Raw genomic sequence first — 19366 nt, 5'->3', positions numbered from 1 at the left:
CTGGGCATCGGTTAAGGAACATTAAAATGACCCTTATTCAAAATTATAGTTTTTTGAAGAATGGATTCATTTAGTAAACTAATTACTTTCGAAATATGGTTTTAACAAAACTTTGAATCAAAGAATTTGGTTGAATGTCAAAGGTGAAAAAATTTCGGAAGCAAAGAGAAATGGATTTGAAACCTACATTTTGAAATATTCCAAATTCAGTGCAGTTTTTTAACGATTTTTTTTTTCGAATAAAAGATATTTAAGTTGACATTTCTCACACGCACTTGCTCTCGTGTACGGATTAGGATGGGGAGAAAAGTCTAAAAACATGGTCGCTTTTATTTCCAGTCCAGTCCAGAATTATGCCAAAAACAGTTGTTTTTTTGACATTTCTCACGCACATTTGAGCAGGGAAAAATACCCGGTCGACAAACACGGTCGTTTCTGAGGTTATTTTTCCAAAAATTTATAAGTTTTAATGAAACTACCAGCATTATATCACGAACACTTCCAGCGGCAAATAGGATTTAATATCTTATCAATACATTCATCACATTTACATATTATTCAATATATGTCAACAACTTATTTCACTCCTCAAACCTATCAAGGTACGAGCCAAGAAACAGTTAAGATAAATTAGAATTCAAGTTTTCAAGGATTTATATATAGCTTGTCTTTTTGGTCGCAGTCAACCTTTCAGATTAAGACAAACAATTCCAAACTCAATGAATTATTTATAACAGACATTATAATTTTCATACTGTTATTCAGCTGGATAAATTAATTTTGAAATCAAAACTGAATCTCAAAATTAATTGGCTCTGAACTAAGGACCACTATAACGTTGCGATTGTATTTTTTTTTTTCATCTCAATCGATCAACAGTCATTGTTTTTATAACATTCATCTCTTATTATGATACAGAAAATTAAAGTAAACAATTAACATTGAAGACAAAAACGATAATGAAAATATTTGAGATAGATTTCCAAATACTCATAGGTGATTCAATCAAGATGGTTTTCATTTGGCTTGTTAATTATCAAGTGTATTTTTTTCTTGATGTAGCACACACACTCATTTGGCGCAACACCTTAAACTTGTAAAATTGACCCATTATTGCGAACAGCCGAGATCTGTCAAAAAAAGTGTCGTTTCCTCGAGTCAATTTTACACATTATTTAGAAAAGCTGGCTTACTAAATAAAGGGTAGTTTTTTAACTTGTCATTCAGAATATACAACTCTTTCTGCCGTAACCGATCTCGTTCGACGATTCAATGAATCGGTTAATGCTGAAAGATCAGTTCAGTTCATTGAGTTGATTGAATATTTTCCTATTCTGTAACAGGAGCATGAAAATTATACCTTGCCGAATACAGAAATTCAAAACAAACTGATTTGTTTTTATTATTTTCTTTCCATCCTTCTGACACTTTAAGGGCTAACATCAAAGGGCTGACATCGCAGAGCGGGCTTCCAAAATAATGTGTAAATTTTACATGCTTACATTACTAATTTTCACCTCTGCTTTGACGTACATGCTGTGTACACAATAAGGGGTACAAGGACTTTACATGAAAAAGGAGTTAACCCAGTCTTTTCCGGGTCAAAACTACACTATAAGGGGTTGCGCCAGATGAGTGTGCAGTAGTTTCACGATGGCGTATGATTCTGGGCGACTTGTAGGTGTATGGATTCAAGCGCCACTGATCAGTCTGGGTATCTGGTGTCTGCGGCCATTTTGTCGGACCGATATTGTCACGTTATTTGCGGTCGGAATGTTCGAAATCGGAACCAAATATTCAGCCCGGACGCTTGCGGTGGAAATAAAGAGAATCATCCGAGGAGATCCGAAGGTGATGCTACAAATTACGATGGTTGCGGTGAGTGATGTGAATGTAAACGGAACACCGTTTAAAAATTATTTGAAATTTTTTTTCAGAGACAGAAGCAAAAGGCAGAGTATTGCAGGAGTTTCAGAAAAGAGCCGCTGACTTAGACCAGATAGAGGTCCGGAGCACATCCCGTACTAATGTTTTTGGAAATCCTGTGCCGTAGACGTCCCTCAGAAAATGTTGTGCAGAAGGAGGCCCACTGGTGCTCCTCCACAGTGATAGAAAAAACAAGTAAAAAGGTTTTAGTGAGTATACCACAGTGCAAGGCCGTGCGAACGGGGGCGGGGGGGGTTTTAGGGGTTTAACCCCCCCCCCCCCCCCCCCCCATGAAGATTTTTTCCAAGTAAAATTTTCAGTACAAGAAATTAATTTACCGAGAAATCACTTGATCTTAAAAGGTTTTTAAAAACAAGCGTTGACAAATATGTCAGAAATTTGGCTCGCCTCCGGCGGAAATTCATCTTAAATCACCCTCTAGGCCTAAGACATTTCATTTTACGGCTTTTTATGACGTTCAAGAATTGAAACCAATCAATTATACACTCAGAAAAATACTATTATATATGCCATAAGATTCTCTTATGAAGTGGCGCCATAAGAAAAATAAATAAAATTCATAAGATTGTCTTATGACGCGAATGAATTCTGAAGACGCCTACTTCAATGAGAGTTTGTTGCTTTTCATAAGAGATTCTTATGGAAACAGTAAATCACTTTCTAATAAGAAAAATTCTCGATATTTCATGCTGAAAATATTCACTTTATTGTTTGCCAAATTTGTTTAAAATTAAATCCTTCATGATCACCATCAGCAGCGCATCAACAGACGGCTCCATCAAAGTTTTTTTTGCCGCATCTTAATCTTCGACCTTTCTTCTTCTTTTCTTCTTCTTCTGGTTTGGAGCGAAAGGGCTCCTATAATTCGACCTTTCGTTTTTTGCCGATCAGCTTGCTGAAAAGTAAACAAATAATGTATTTTAGTTTACTAATATATTCAACGTTCACACCAAAAACATCAAATCGAACTTACCATTCCGGAGATAACAATAACATTTAACATTGAAGGAAAAATATAACTATGAACTGCATGGGGATTGCTTCGTACTCTTAGATGATGAAAAAAAACTGATGCTATGAATGAATGTGTTCATCATTTTTTCACAATGCCGTTTATTCTATTTTTCATAAGAACATCGTATGAAAATTGAAAGAATTTCATAAGACTCTTATGAAAAATTAGTTTGGACGCAAAAAAGTGGTTCATAAGATGTATCTTATGAAATTTATAATAAGATTTCCTCTGAGTGTATGATTTCACAATGTTCTTTCGATGGAGAAATTTTTATCCTTCCCCAAAAAAGATTTGTAAGTGCCTCTGCTCGCATATTTTACCCTTTGTAATAGTTCATTCAAAGGCATTTGGGTTCATAAAAGTTTTTGAATCTTGATCAAGTTATTAAGAAACAGTTGCTCGCAGTTACTGGCTGCGCCTTGCTAGCTGGGTGGTAGTCATACATACATACATACAATTAGATTCCGGGTGATTCAAGCAGCATCATAGCTAGCGTACAAGGTAAGTAATCATTTCCTTATTTAGACAACATGACATTCGTTAGGGCAATGGGGATCTAACTTAGTTTTGTTTGTTTCTTATGCAGAAAAAAAATCGGCCGATCAGGAGTTTCACTAAAAATGAGGATCTCAGAGGAAAATATTTGCACAAGGTGGACAACATTCGGGTTTGCTTTCGGTAATTTCACCAACATGATGCAAACCAGCCTCCGGTTCACCTATACGAGCAGGAATGACGCTGTACCGGGAAGTTCCACCCAACACGATTTTTTTTGTTACGCCCGGCACGAAACCGCACCACAGTTATTCACCAAGCAAGTGTAAGTTGATTTAGGTAAAATTAAATAATGCATCAAATAACATGTGTTAATTGAAATCCAATCCGAAAATTCCAATTAAAATTTAGAATGTGCCTGATTTCTGCGGGCTCCATTTTAACGTTTCCAGAAACAGTATACATATGCCTACACATGTTCATTCTAGAAACAGTTCAATGCCCTGAAAACGTTATTCATAAGCGTTTTATAAACTATATCCTAACTGTTCCTAGAACGGTGTCTCCATATAAAAGTTTTAACAGTTTTAAACAGTAACATAACTTAACGCCATATTCAACAGACCGTCGTTTTGAAATTCAAGATAAGTGCAATGTTTTTTATGGTTTCAGCTATCATTTTCTAAACGTTTTTTTACACTATCCCTAATCGTTTTATAACTACTACAGGAACTGTTATGATACAATATTCTCGTATTCGGGCGGTCAAATCTACTACTGGAATCAGACACCTCGACTGCTGACTGCTCATCTTAGGCTGCTTCCCTGATTCGCCCTCGGCAAACGACGAATCAATTCTTTTTCAATATTTTCCTACGCCGGTCAATGAATCAACTTCCACCAAAAACAAAATACCTGCCATGTTTTGAAGAGAACAGGGCTGCCTATAAATTTAGAAGTTGATGTGGCAACACCAACTTCGAACGTATCACATTCGTACGAAAACAAGAATACAGTTTTCGAATTCGTTCGAAAGTATCCGTTCGAACGAAAGTCAGATACGCCGTAAACTAGAATAAGGCCGATGACATAGTGAGTGCGATGCGATGCGAATCAGCGGAAAATTTACGGACGCAGCCTACGCGAACTCGAGCGGCGGAACAAATTGACATCTGCTTCGCCGCGTTGAGTATGTCAGGTTTAAGCGATTCTCATACATTTTCATCAAATGTGGTTCACCGCTTTGAATCGCCTTCACCGCATCGCATCGCATCGTTTTCACTATGTCATCGGCCTAAGGCCGATGACATAGTGAGAGCGATGCGATGCGAATCGGCGGAAAATTTACGGACGCAGCCTATGCGAACTCGAGCGGCGGAACAAATTGACATCTGCTTCGCTGCGTTGAGTATGTCAGGTTTAAGCGATTTACATACATTTTCATCAAATGTGGTTCACCGCATTGAATCGCATTCACCGCATCGCATCGCATCGTATTCACTATGTCATCGGCCTAAGGCCGATGACATAGTGAGTGCGATGCGATGCGAATTGGCGGAAAATTTACGGACGCAGCCTACGCGAACTCGAGCGGCGGAACAAATTGACATCTGCTTCGCCGCGTTGAGTATGTCAGGTTTAAGCGATTCACATACATTTTCATCAAATGTGGTTCACCGCATTGAACCGCATTCACCGCATCGCATCGCATCGTATTCACTATGTCATCGGCCTAAGGGTGAAAGTTCGAGACAGCAGAAATGAAGAAAAAAAATAACATGAGAGGGGAAAATTAGCTGGCCAACATCGGGCAACATCGGTCATCATTCTTTTTGTTTTTTTTATTGATCCGTCAATTGACGTTTCATGGCATCTTCGCTGATTACCTACCTACCTAAGGGTCCAGCGCCGATTGACCGGCGCATATGGCTGAGATAAAAGATCTCCACTGCTGGCGATCCGGAGCCAGCGTCTTCACTTGCTGCCAGCCAAGGTTCTCGTCAATTGTGCGGATTTCAGCTGCTAGACTTCGCCGCCACGAGCTTTTGGGCCTGCCTCTTCTTCGATGCCCATCTGGATTCCAGTCAAGCGCCTCTCTGCAAATCTCGTTTACATCTCTTCGCAGCGTGTGCCCAATCCATCTCCACTTACGTTCCCGAATCTCGATTTCTAGCGCCTTTTGATGACACCGGCGATGAAGTTTGAGATCCAGTTGCCAGGCCACCAAGCGCGGATGATGTTCCGCAGGCAGCGATTCACAAAAACTTGCAGTTTTCGCGTCGTCACCGCATATGTGCACCAAGTTTCACACCCGTACAGCAATACGGATTTGACGTTTGAGTTGAAGATTCGGATCTTAGTTCGTAGAGAGATCTGGCGTGACCGCCAGATGTTTCGGAGACTCGCAAACGCAAATCGGGCTTTTCTGATCCGGGTTTCGATATCCTTCTTGGTACCACCATCAGGCGTAATCTGGCTACCAAGATACTGGAAGCACTCCACTGTCTCAACTTGTTGTCCAGCTACCACGAAATTGGAACGATTTTCTGTATTGATTTCCATCGACTTGGTCTTTCCGACATTGATTTTGAGACCTGCTGCCTTGGAACTTTCGGTGAGGTCGTCGAGTTTGCTCTGCATGTCTTGTTGTGTTTGGGCGAGCAAAACAATATCGTCTGCCAGGTCAAGGTCGTTCAGTTGCTCCATGGTTGAAGGATTCCACGGCAATCCTCGGTTTGGTCTACAGTCAATCGATCCAGTCAAGATCTCATCCATTACGATGAGAAAAAGCAGCGGTGACAAAATACATCCTTGTCTCACTCCAGCAGTTACCGGGATTGGTTCGGACAAGACACCGTCGTGCAAGACCTTGCACGAAAATGCCTCGTACTGTGCTTCGATGAGATGGACTAGTTTCTCTGGGACCCCTCGTCGTCTAAGAGCAGCCCAGATGTTTTCGTGGTTCAGTCGGTCAAATGCTTTTTCGAAATCAACGAACACCAGCAGAAGAGAGTCCTGGAATTCGTTGATTTATTCCAGTATTATTCGTAGCGTTGTGATGTGGTCCACACATGATCGCCCGGATCGGAATCCAGCTTGTTGCCGTCGGAGTGTAGCGTCGATTTTCTCCTGGATCGTGTTCAGGATCACTTTGCAGAGTACTTTGAGTGTTGTACAGATCAAAGTTATGCCACGCCAGTTACCGCACTCTGTTAGGTCTCCTTTCTTTGGGACCTTTACGAGGATACCCTGCATCCAGTCGGCCGGGAATGTTGCAGAATCCCAAATGTCAGCGAAAAGACGGTGCAACATTTGTGCTGACAAGGCAGGGTCGGCTTTTAGCATTTCAGCAGGAATGCAATCGATTCCAGGCGCTTTGTTGGATTTCATGTCCTTGATTGCCGCTTCTATTTCAGCAAGCGAGGGCGCTTCCGAGTTGACGCCATTAATGCGACTTACTGTGGGCGCCTCGAGCTGCGGGTTCTGTTGGCCATTGCTATTTGTAACTCGGAAAAGTTGATCAAAATGCTCAGTCCAACGCTTGAGCTGATCTGTTCGATCTGTCAGCAGCTGACCTGCTCGGTTTTTCAGCGGCATTCTTGCATTAGTCCTTGCACCACTAAGGCGGCGAGAAATATCATATAATAATCGGATATCTCCAATGGCGGCGGCTCTTTCTCCCTCTTCGGCTAGGGAGTTTGTCCAGGCTCTCTTGTCTCGTCTACAAGCTCGTTTAACTGCCTTTTCCAGCTCCGCATATCGTAAGCGGGCGGCTGCTTTGGCTGACCCGGTACATGCCTGCTCAATTCCGACTTTCGCCTTCCTCCGATCATCGATCATCCTCCAGGTTTCATCCGACATCCATTCACTTCGTCTTCCACAAACTTTACCGAGAGTACCATGGCTCGTCGTGATAAAGGCATTCTTGATTCCACACCACTGTTCTCCGACTGTTCCGTCTGTCGGCAATTCCGAGGCTCGGGATTCTAGCTATTCAGCGTATCCCCTTTTCACCTCTGGATTCTCCAACCGGCGGACATCGTATCGACACCCGACTTTCTCCTCGCGCCGTTGAACACGCGCAACTCTCAGTCGTATCTCGCCAAGGACGAGGTGATGGTCAGATGCAATGTCTGCGCTTCGTTTGTTGCGGACATCAAGAAGGCTCCTTCTCCATTTTCGGGTGATGCAGATGTGGTCAATTTGATTTTCTGTTCGGCCATCTCGGGATACCCAAGTGACCTTATGTGCTGGTCGATGGGGGAAGAGCGATCCACCGATAACCATGTTGTTGTTGCCACAAAATTCTACAAACAGCTCTCCGTTTTCGCTCATCTGTCCTAGGCCATGGCGCCCCATGATGCGCTCAAGGTCTTGATTGTCGGAGCCAATCTTTGCGTTGAAGTCGCCCAAATGGATTTGAATGTCACCCTTCGGAATTCTCTCAACCACGCGGTTCAGTTGACTGTAAAACTGCTCTTTCTCCTGCAAGTCGGCAACGTCAGTTGGCGCATAACACTGGACCATTGTAAGGTTTCTAGCCCGTGTTCTGAATCTGGCTACTATTATTTTTTCGTTTATCGGTTCCCATCTAATGAGGGCCGCGTAGGCCTGCGGGCTTAACAGGAAACCAACTCCTCGTTCCCGAGTAGCATGTTCTCCTCGTATTCCAGAGTAAAGCAGTACTTGCCCGGACTGTGTCTTGTGTTCTCCAGTGTTAGGCCAACGGACTTCGCTCAGTCCCAATATCTCTAGCTTGAGGCGGCTAGCTTCTCTAGCAAGTTGAGCCAGCTTTCCTGGCTGGGCAAGGGTCAAAACATTCCAAGTTCCAATTCTAGTCCGTGTTTTCATGCTAAAAGTCGTTGCCAAAGTTCCAATTCGGTTATTTCTTCTCTCAGTTTCTGTAACAATACAAGATATCAGGAGCAGTAGGTTGTTAGCCTAAAGTCCCTTCGCTGATTAATTTCTCCAAATCCCGATGTTTAAGGGCTGAACAGCAGCTTCTCCCTGAATTTGGGTTTCCTTCTTTCAGCAAGATAGCTGATTTAAAATTAGAACTAAACAATGTTTCAGCAATTGTTCAGCGAAAAATGTTTGTTGGGATACACGAACCCGATCTGTGAACCTTCAAGGGCCAACTCGGGAAGCTTTCGCATCTAGTTAGCGCTCACACTTTCACCTATCTGTCTTAAGTCTATGCCTCTTCTTTCACTCACACCTATAGCAAGCACTGGGAGTACATTAATTTATGATGAAGGTAGCTATTTTTCTTTCAAATGAAATTCCAAACCAAATTTACTAATAATGATGAAATCCTAAATCATTTGGCTAATCAAACACAAGGCACTGATTCAATTTCACTGGATTACAAGCAGACAACCACCCACACTTCTAACAAAGTTAAAACGGAACGCAACATCGAAGAACGAAAAAATAAATGAACCGAACCGCAAGGCATTCCACAGACGAGAATGTGTTAGGTACCTATATTGGTTTTATTTAGGTGCGCAGAATATGGGCCATATGCGCAGAATTAGGAACTATCAGGAAATAGTGCGCAGAATAAACACTGACCATACTGACTGGACACTCGATTTCGTTTTCTGGATAATTTTTGCAACAGTACGCAATGTCGATTCCAGAGTGCGCATCGATCGATTTGAAGAAATGCTATCCCAGTTAGGAAATGCCACCCAACTTTAAAAATAAAACACGCAATTTCTACGATAAAATCGGGCAAAACAGGACCGTTTTTCCTACAGGGCATTTTTTGTCAAATTTTTCAGGTTCGCCACCTGCCGTCGGTATTGCGAACCTGCAAAATCTGACATCGAAAAATTAGACAGAAAATGGTTGAAGTTTTGTTCTAAGTGTCATGTCAGTGTGGTCAGTGGAATAAAGGCATCAGGAATTTTTTTCCAAATGTTATAATTTTTCAACAGTTTTCGTCCAAAATTGAGCTCTCTTTATTTTTGCCGTTGAGTTCGGTAGTTGGCCCAACTGTAAACGAAACTTTGTGCAAACTCATTGTAAGATAATTTTTTCATTACTTATAACATTTAAAAAATCCTTAACCGCGCAGAATTAGGGCTGTTCACGGTACACCATTTTAGTTAGAACGCACAGCGTGAGAGGGCAGCCTCATACTTCTGATCTGTTGCAGAAACGGCTACATTTTTCTAGGTTTACTCAAAAATCTAGGAAAGTCCCGTGTTTCTAGGTTTATCCAAAGCTAGGGACAATCACCTGAAGAAATCCTCGTAATTCTGATGCATGTTTCTAGGACGGTCTTTTGAACGTTTGGAACAAACCGCGAAGTGACTCAGTTGCCAATTATCCATACCGCCGTACTTGGGAAACCGCGTAGTGTTACAAACCGCTGAATGGCAAGCCATAAAGGGACGAATGGCAAATGAGAAACCGCCAAGTGTTACAAACCACCAAATGGTAAACCACCAAACTGGTTCATACGCGAAATGCCATACCTCCAAAATGAATAAAAGCTATGATACAATCACTTATCGAAAGTGTGTTAACAAAGACAGTTGGTATTCAATCAAAACTAGAATTGCAGATAAATTATGATTTCTGTAAATTTAGCATTTTATGGGTCAGTTAGTTGAAATTTATTATAGATAGCTCAATAGCTCCCTATTTCACCCTATTCTAAATTCACAAGGCAATGATATCGAACCCTTGCCAATAAACCACGATCAGTTTACTAATAGACAGCAGCATAAACACATGGCTTCTTCCCGAGGGAATACTTCGTTAAGGAAATCGTTCAAAACCAAGGATTGCATATTATATAAGGTAAGTTTAGGAGAAAAGTGTATTTGTACTTCATTTTTAAAGTTTCATTTTTTTCTCCGGTGGAGGTTTCATATCGCTACGGGATTCCTCCTTGATTCCTTGCATAAGCAAAGTATCGTTTCCAAGCTCCATTTTGGAAGCATCTGATCCATGATCTCCTTCGGTTCCATTGTTTCCTACCATTGTTCCGTTCTGATTCTGATGTCCCTGGGATTGTGGATTTTGTGGCAGCGGAAGTGGAAATTTTCGCAGCAAATCTCCCAAAAGCATGTCGACACGTTGCCGTTGGAAAAGGGAACTCGGCTCTTCCTTAGCAGGGGCTTCCTTGTATTTGTCTGTTTTATTCTTCTCTGCGACTGAAAACAATCAATCAGCAATCAATCAGATGTTTTGTTGTTTATAGTGATATAATATTTTGGGTGCTAGATATACGATTAATGCTTGGTCTATAATAGGCGCGGCATGAAGAGACTTCGCGTCGAAAAGGTTATTTTTAAATCACACTACAAAACAGCTGTTCATCGAACCTCGCAACAATGAAACAGCTTAAATATGTACTATACATTGTATAGATAGTACTTACTGGCTTTGTTTGATGAGAAATCCCAAGAGTATCCTTTGCTAGGATGATATCTTGCATACGAGCTGGCTTCTTCAAATGCACTTTGCAGATGATGTACGGTGGAAAGAATTCTAGAGTTGAATACGTTGGCCAGGTCGGGTGCTTGATAGACAGTCCCGGCAATAATGTAGTAATCCGCAAGTGGTGTGGCCTCCGTCGGCGAATGTCTGTGCTGTTTTCTAATGACGTAAAGGATTGGATCTTGGACGTGCAATAGAATGTATTCGACACCGGTCATGTTACTGGAAACAATTTAATTTCATTTTATTAAAACATCAAATCCAAACGTATATGGGTTCATATCAAGTAAAGATTTTTTGTTGTACTGTCGATTTATACCATAAGCTTAATAAAAAATCATGTTTTAGGTATAATATGCACACTTATACCGTATTTGTATATGCCGAGTGTTGCACTAGTGTTGCACTGGTGCACCACTAGGTGCTGTCAAACTGTTTGTTTATTCGGACAGTGTTGCACTGGTTTTGATCTGGTGTTGTACTGAAATCGGGCGGTAATGCCCCGAAAATTTGGTCAGTGTTGCGAGAGAGCGTGTGAGTGAGTGAGGTAGCAATACACTGGCGACGATTGGAACACTGAACGAGGGGAGGAAACAAATACGGTATAAGATTGCAATTATTCCGCTTCAGACCATGATCCTCTGAATCACAGGAAAACAGTGAAAAATCATTCAATAAATTGGACAAATGCTTGCATGCAATAAGCTTGTATATAATTTACAATGCACAAAATCGAAAAGTCGAGTCGAGTTATTTCAAAAGGTTCGAAGGTTTGAAAATATCTCGAATAAAAAGGTGATACGATTCCCATTTTCTACTGTTTGACATTCGAATTTCCGAAGAATTTATATTTTCTCAATGATACCTTATACTTAATGTATTCCACCTTCGGGATTTTCGAAAAAATCAAAAAGGAGGTGACAAATGAAGAATTTTCAAATTTTTTCCGGTCTAATTTCAGATGTTGAAAATACAGAAAGAAATCGTCCCGACCACAGGTGGAAAGATTGAGTGCATGGATATCGATAAATATTTGATAATCGAGATTATTCATAAGAAATATTGGCTACTACAAGACCATTCTCTAGCACCGGTTGAATAGGCAATATTGAAAGGTCGATGACCTAGCTGAGTAATAATTTAGTCAAATACCTGTACTCACTTTAATAAATCTAAATTTTGGCGCTGCATCCGGACGATTTCGTTGTTACAGGTCCGATCGTAAAACGGATTCGATTTTTCGGAAAAGTAATCCATAACATTAGTGGGGTTCAGAATCGGGATCCAGTTGGAGTCATGCCACGATATCCACAAAGGATTTTCCTGAGCGATCGCGAGCCCCAAGCGTCCAGGCATCATCGATTGCGACAAAATGTTGTAGAATAACTGCACAAGTTCTAATTTCTAGAAGGTTTTTCTGCTGTTAACTAGGTTTTATTCGGAAAGCGATCGAAATTGAAACTTCAAGCTTGTTTATATTTTGCAATTTTCCACAGATAATCAAGGAAACAGATAAGGTGCTCTACACGCTTGCATTCGCGAGCTTGAAAAACGATAAAACAATAATCATCGTATGGGTAGAGTTGCCATCTAGCCTATATTTGCTTTACTTCACCGCTGTTCTGCATTTGGCTGAAAGAGGCTTAAAAGTTGCGGTACAGATCCCGTTCGTTTTTGGCAACACACCCGTAAATTGCCAAAAATTTTTCGCCAAAATCGAGCGGTTTTTTTTGTTACTTTTTTATTTCAAATTTTTGTTTCAAATTATTCAAAATTGATGTAAAACCTTCCCGCATAATCAAATATCATACACTGTATCTTTGATATTATTCTGTTCTGATTACATGTATACTAACTATTCGTGTAATCGTTCTAAAATCTTCTTATTTTTAAGATACTTTTCCATTTTCTATGCGTCTTTGCTAAAATGATAAAAAAATATTTTTGAATGATACGAGTAATAATCCTTAAAATTAACTCAGTATCGTGTCGTGTGTCTTCACTGTGCACAAATCAAACGAAAAAAACGCGTGTGTTTTGGTTTTTCCAAATTGTGAAAACTCCCGTTTTTTAATAATATATATCAGCTTGAATGTAAGTTTTTAGCAATTTTATTATAAATTAATTATTTCTCAATAGTTTGAAATATCTTTTTCAGGACTTAACATCCAAGGTGCATGGCAAACTGTGAACCTTGCGTGTGCAGATGCTCCGAAAGCAAACCACAGCAACTGGCAATTTCTTTTATTATTGGAACCCAGATACGATTCCCCAAGATCCACCGGAACTGAAACCAGGGCTCCTTCTACGGCTAGCGGAAGACGCTGGCCAGTTCGATACACATCATGCAGACCAAAGCTGGAACAGCGCTGATGCGAAAACCAAGAATGTTTGTGGTTACACAGAAAATTTCGATCAAATTAACACCGGAATCCGGATTCAACCTGTATCCGGCATGCTCGGTGCGTCAGCCGTAAATATTCATTCAGTGCTTATTTCAGTTTTTCTTCTCCATCTCTTCATTTATTTATTTTTTATTCTAGAACAGCGCCGGAGTTTGTGACGAAAAATTTGGCAACTGCGGGCCGCTGCTGATTTGTCGACCAAAACTAAAATTTCAGAAAACCGCTACCACCAAATACCTCACAAGCCATGGAAACTTCTGGTAATACGATGTGGCCTGCGGCAAGGCCGGCCGATTACGTGAAAATCGATTCCACGGTTCCTGGGAAAGACAGGTGAGGATATAGGTGGCGAGGTAGCCGTAGGCTTAGAAAATAGCTGTTCCTGTGCCAAAACGAGCTCGGAACCGAGAGGTTCTGAACCTGTCGAAGTAGTGAAACTTGCATTTCATCACTCCAGTATTAGGCGGCTCGAATGGATTTAAATGTATCCCAAAATTGTTAAGCCATAGATTTAACAGGATTCGAAAGTCAGTACAAGTTTAAATTCGACATAGACTGGATCAACACATCATGATACATCGCATGCGATAATGATAAGTACAGGTGAGCAATATTTAACATTTTTATTTAACCATTTAAATTGGTTACCGTTTTAAATTCCTTCTAGATAACAATCGTATGGGTGCTAAAACAATCGGATATGAAACCACACCGCTCATACTTATAAGCAAGACCTCCTGCTTATCAACTTGTGCCCTCACTTAATTGATAGGAGGACAAATACCTGCACGAGAGCTGCTTTTTGTCATTGAGGTTTGACACCAGTAGCAAGTTGGTTGTCTTCACCGGAAAGGACAATCTGTTGAATACCTGGCACACACCCAACGCTGCGAATATATTCCAGTCTAAGTTTCATCTCTACTTGTGTACTGAGTTGTTAAATCTCAACTGATGATAAGTTCATCATTACCGATACCGGGCACAAAAAACCCACCGATTATAAAGTCATGTACTTAGGCAATCCTGCAGTAAGGTATTCTACCATTTATCAATCCAGCTAGTTTGTCGGTTTGCATTGGAATCAAGAAGGAGGAATTTTGTGCAAACCATCAAAATGTTATCGGCAATTGAAGCTAACTGTCACTTTGAGAGAGAGGAGGAAAAATAGAGTGTAGAATTGGAAATCGTATGCCCTTAGATCGAGATCATTTCACAGAATCCATTCGCAACAAATATCTCTTAACTATATAGAATTTCTTTGAGTTTAAAGGTAAATCCGATGTCGAATACTTATGGTCAGCAGTGTAAGTGTTTAAAATCAGCAGAAAAACAGCGTAAAAGCAGAGAGTACAGTAGCATATTTCAAAATTCTTTATAAAAATTCATTGACAAAATGTATAATGATTTCTTAATATCATATTTTGAACTAGAAAACCTCAGTATCAGAAATCAGATTTTCGGAAACCATATTACATAAGAATTAAGAATGCCAAACCAAAACATTTTAAGGATTAAAAATTTCAAAATCCAACTTTGATCTCACATGAAAAATCAAATTTAATGTTTATTGTTTTTCGTATTGGAATCTAACAATGAATCAGATCCTCTTTAAAATGTGTAAACTGTCAGATTTTTTTTTTTTTAAGGAAAAACGAACACAAACACATGCAGGATCTCAATGAAACTTGATGTTTCCTCGAAGAGATTCCCTTTTCTTAATTCTAAGCGTACATCTTTCGAGGATACGATGGCTAGCATCTTACAAATGCTAAAACCCCAACCCACAGAAAGTGTACTATGTGTGCCGTGACCGGGACTCGATCTCATACCCGATGGCTTAGAAGACTGGTAGGCTATCCTCTACGCCACGGGCTGCGGCCTACTAAATTTTACTATTCAAAGTTGATGTGCAATTTAGATTTTTAAGCAATATATTTAGTAAATGTTATGTATTTGTTGATTTGTTGTGATATAATGTTATAATAAACTACTTTAAAACACATTTTTATTTCAATAAATTTAATTCTAATAATTTGATCAAAACTACACGATATGTTGTATCGTTATTTTTTTATGCGAAAATCATTGAGGGAAGATTCCACGTATGATACAACTCACACAGAGCGATAGAAAAAAGTAAAAAAAATGAATGGTTACTCTACTTAACGACCCGTTTGCTGTATCGTAAAGTGCGTCCAAAAGATTCCATTTCATGGAAAAATGATAAGCCTTATCTTATATTAATGATCCAAAACTATAGAAGTAATCTTTAGTGTGTCTCGGGAAGAAGATAATGAGAATATATAGTCATTGTATAATACTGCTCCATGCGGGTTATATTAGCATAAAAATTTTCAATTTGGCTCAATTATATTAGTTTTAAGCAGTAAAACATGGAATAATTCGTGGTTTTACAGTTTATAACTATTATAAATAAGCCTAATTGAAAAATTTCATGCTAATATTACGTTTTACATTAATTTTGATTAATTTGAAATGAAAATAAAAAAGTTACAAAAAAACGTCTTTTTTGGATGTTACCAAAATCGAACGGTTTTTGCTCAGATGTTGCCAAAATCGAATGTTGCCAAAATCGAATGTTGCCAAAATCGAACGGGGTCTGTATTTTCTACAAGAATTTTCTCAGAGGTTTTTATTCAGATTTATAGGTCTTAAAAATTCAAATCAAAGAACAATTTAGCAACATATTTAGATTACCTATACTGTATATATCACTCGTTGTAGCTTTTGAACTGCAAAGCGTTGCTTTTCGGAGGCCAAAGAGGTCGATCTCACAATAGATATTTAAAATGTAATTCAACGTATCCATGATGCTTTTCGATCAATAGGCGGATCGAAAAGAATTAACTCCATTGAGTCTTATATCGCGAGTCACGTGACGTGACTTGCCAAATATCACCTCGTTGTGCTGACTTTAATAACAACACCAGGTTACAAGTGTTAGCTCAAAAGAGATGCGATTGGTCAGCTCAATAAAGAGAAACTTTGTATGCCACTACTCGTAGAATAAGACTCAACGTTTTGTAAATTAAATATTCCAACCAACTCTGACCACATTTTTTCTATTCCAGGACCATCTCAAAAGACCTTACCAAACCATGCAAACCCGTTACATCATGCTGCCGATACATAACAAAAACAAATACTACAAACAGTGTAATACTCAAATCAACCGACTCTGGCAGCGTAAGCGCAAATCTCAACTTCGACTGTTGGAAGCATATGACACGCTGCCATCTCACATTACATTGGAAAGTGGTAAATTGAAAAACCTTAAAGTGCTGGCGTACTGTTCAATATCGAAGATTCCGGCGTGTTCAAAACGTTGTTTCCTTGAGATAATTGTGAGAGACGATTATTGTTATTATCTCAACATCGAAAAAATTTTCATCGCTACAAGAGATCCACAAATTATGAGAAGTAAATTCTCTTGTAATTTATACCGTTCTAGTGAGACATTTAAACCACATTACATCGGCCGCAATAATTTTCACGATTCCTTTCCAAAAAAGGAAATGCGAAAAAAATATATAATTACAACGAAGCCAAATGAGTGGATAGATAAAGACTGCGATAAAGATGATTTATACCAACAACGTCAGAATAACTACTACTACTATTATTATAACGAAGATGAAGATGATGATACTTACTTTTACGATTGCAGAATAAGTGAGAAGAAATTTTACGAAGTGAGTATTATTAATTTAATAAAAATATATAATTTATTCACTCTTTGAATTGCATGAACCTGTCAAACGTCGAAGTTTCTTAATAAAAAAAAAATATTCACAGGGTCCACCACCGCCAACTTCAAACGAACCATTCATGGTTGTACCGATACACAATCATCCAGAGCTAAAGGAGCAATGTGTTCGTTTGATAAATAACGAGTGGCCACGATCAAGGATGGCACGGTTTTGGAGCTTTGAGTTTTCGAGTGACTCACTTCCCATATCGTTAGTCATAACACAACTGATCGACGGAGAGCAGACGGTACTTGGCCATGCAAAACTTTCCCCCGTACTTGCAGACACAAATGCTGCTTATCTTGAATCGGTAGTTGTAGACGAGCGCTATCGAGGACGCGGAATAGGTACATATCTGGTAACTGAAGCGGAAAAATATTGCAGTAACACGCTCAACATAGACAATGTATACCTGGCTACCGATGGGCAGGAAGTTTTCTACGCCAAGCTGGGATACATTTTCTGCAAAGCTATCAATATATTCGGAACGGATTTATCCAGAAAAACTGGCAGTAGAAAACATTGGATGAAAAAAGTACTGTCTGATTGGATAGTTCCAGGATCAGAGAATATGTACAAAATAGGTTCAAGCAATCAACACCAACCAGTGAACAAAATACCTCATGGTAAAGCTCCAGTAAAACCACCTACCATAGACGAACTATTGAAAAATATACGACAAGTTGTTTACATCAATACAATAAATGTTATTGAAAATAATAAGCCCAAAACGGTCGAATCTCCACTAACAGAAAATGAAAGTATGTGTGATTTGATTTTTTCTATGCACTCAATAAACATATCAACCGAGGAAATAAAAACAGCATATTGAAAAAATCCTAAACTCAGTGTCGTAACATTCACTACGCTCAGCATTTTGGCTTTGTGCAGATTCCAATCACTTTTCCGGAATGCTGCTCGTCGAATAACGACTCGATAAGAAATTTCCCAAGGTCCAGCTTGGATATCGAACGAGAAAAACCCGGCGATTTATCATATGCAAAGGCATATTCTGCGTGCGGTTCATCTAAAATCAATGGAACAATATTGTATTTTTGTTTAAATGTTATATAAAATGAAACCTTTACCTGCAATATGCGGTGGCAAGATTGCTCTATAATCCAGGTTCGATTTCTTAACAACCTCCAACATACGTTGATGGTCAGCATTCAGATCTCCAAAAATCTTTGGTACCTTGTCGGGCTCGAAAAATAAAAACGATGATAAACAGATGGAAACTTTCCGAAGGTTGTGCGCCTTCATCCCATCTATGATATGTTGCATTCCCGTAGACAGTACAGTCGTTGGCTTCAAATCGTTTCTGGTACCTAGCACAACGCAGACCAAATCTTGCCCGGCAATAGCTTTCGTAACGTCGTCGACATTCGTAACATCACCCTTGACCAATTCAACCTGATCTTTGAATGAATCCGGAACAGTGGATTCACTGCGTACCATAACACGCACTTGGAGTCCTGAATACTCGCAAACAAATACGATGGGTAACCATTATTGTTTCATCATATCCGCCGCACAAAATGCAGAAAATTTTGTTTTTACCTTTCTCAAGTGCGTACTTAACTGTGCACTGACCAGTCATGCCGGTGCCTCCAAAGATAACAATTTTTTTCATTGTAGGTAGGTATCAATTATTCAATGATGTGATCCGAAACAGCAGTCCAACGAAGGGCGTAAAACCAACTGAACTACAAATGGTAGATGATGATGTTATTTATTTAAACCTTATTGAATTCAAGTTGCTCCAAATTCTCGTAAGCTTTTTTAGCACTTAACTAGTCAGATAAACAGTGAAGATCAAAAGTTTCAGCCTACCTACCTTCACTGATATCGTTCAGAACTCAGAAAAAATTTCAACAATGTTTTTTTTATTGCTTGGAAAAGTACAATCCTTAACCTACTTGATCAGAAATATTATTCGTTGGCACCTCTTTCAGGCACAAAAAATATTTTCACATGGTTTTTTCTCGTAATTTTTTAAAATTGTGTATGCAAAACAAGACTTTACCAGCACTCGACGAAATGACCACGACCACGAAAAAATCTCTTATATCTGTTGCACCATAATCTATGTACATACTTATTTGCAAACGCTTTTTAAAACTATGTGACTCATTCAGTGTTATAAAAATGCTCATCTTGACGATTGCGCCATTCTGATAAAGTAAGCTGGGCGCGCTGACATTTGCGTGTTAAACTTGATTAAAAAAAAAGCTTTGTGTGGCATTCGATCGCACCACAAAACTTATGAGAGTTGTAAG

The 19366-nt window shown here is 39.4% G+C and overlaps 3 protein-coding genes and 1 long non-coding RNA gene across 8 annotated transcripts; 2 read left to right on the top strand and 2 right to left on the bottom strand.

The window, feature by feature from the left end:
- Positions 1-1664: 1664 nt before the first annotated feature.
- On the top strand, positions 1665-17931 carry LOC129739054 (uncharacterized). 4 transcript variants are annotated; one of them, XM_055730430.1, is made up of 4 exons: positions 1665-1878; positions 1944-2135; positions 16410-17030; positions 17134-17931. In XM_055730430.1, exons 2-4 carry the CDS (start codon positions 2028-2030, stop codon positions 17917-17919), a joined length of 1515 nt encoding a protein of 504 aa, XP_055586405.1. In that variant the 5' UTR covers positions 1665-1878; positions 1944-2027; the 3' UTR covers positions 17920-17931. The 4 variants fall into 4 exon arrangements, with proteins under 4 accessions (XP_055586405.1, XP_055586404.1, XP_055586407.1 ...); XM_055730429.1 differs by having other exon boundaries at positions 1938-2135; XM_055730432.1 differs by lacking the exons at positions 1665-1878; positions 1944-2135 and adding an exon at positions 9269-9486.
- On the bottom strand, positions 10060-12422 carry LOC129739055 (mediator of RNA polymerase II transcription subunit 6). Its single transcript, XM_055730433.1, has 3 exons — positions 12075-12422; positions 10854-11134; positions 10060-10626 (listed from the first exon to the last, which is right to left on the bottom strand). The coding sequence occupies exons 1-3, from the start codon at positions 12269-12271 to the stop codon at positions 10307-10309; spliced, it is 798 nt and encodes a 265-aa protein (XP_055586408.1). The 5' UTR covers positions 12272-12422; the 3' UTR covers positions 10060-10306.
- On the top strand, positions 12841-15092 carry LOC129739057 (uncharacterized). The gene is made up of 4 exons (XR_008735736.1): positions 12841-13006; positions 13071-13374; positions 13456-13920; positions 13985-15092. It is a non-coding gene; the product is annotated as an uncharacterized LOC129739057 (long non-coding RNA).
- Positions 17045-19067, bottom strand: LOC129739056 (flavin reductase (NADPH)). Of its 2 annotated transcripts, XM_055730435.1 has the most exons (4): positions 18925-19067; positions 18648-18793; positions 18176-18562; positions 17045-18114 (listed from the first exon to the last, which is right to left on the bottom strand). In XM_055730435.1, exons 2-4 carry the CDS (start codon positions 18718-18720, stop codon positions 17957-17959), a joined length of 618 nt encoding a protein of 205 aa, XP_055586410.1. In that variant the 5' UTR covers positions 18721-18793; positions 18925-19067; the 3' UTR covers positions 17045-17956. The 2 variants fall into 2 exon arrangements, with proteins under 2 accessions (XP_055586410.1, XP_055586409.1); XM_055730434.1 differs by lacking the exon at positions 18925-19067 and having other exon boundaries at positions 18648-18895.
- Between the last annotated feature and the right edge of the window lie 299 nt (positions 19068-19366).

This window comes from Uranotaenia lowii, chromosome 1 (assembly GCF_029784155.1).
Source record: "Uranotaenia lowii strain MFRU-FL chromosome 1, ASM2978415v1, whole genome shotgun sequence".
NCBI lineage: Eukaryota > Metazoa > Arthropoda > Insecta > Diptera > Culicidae > Uranotaenia > Uranotaenia lowii.
Note: the sequence above shows the minus strand (reverse complement) of the source record. Positions and strands in the feature narration are given on the sequence as shown.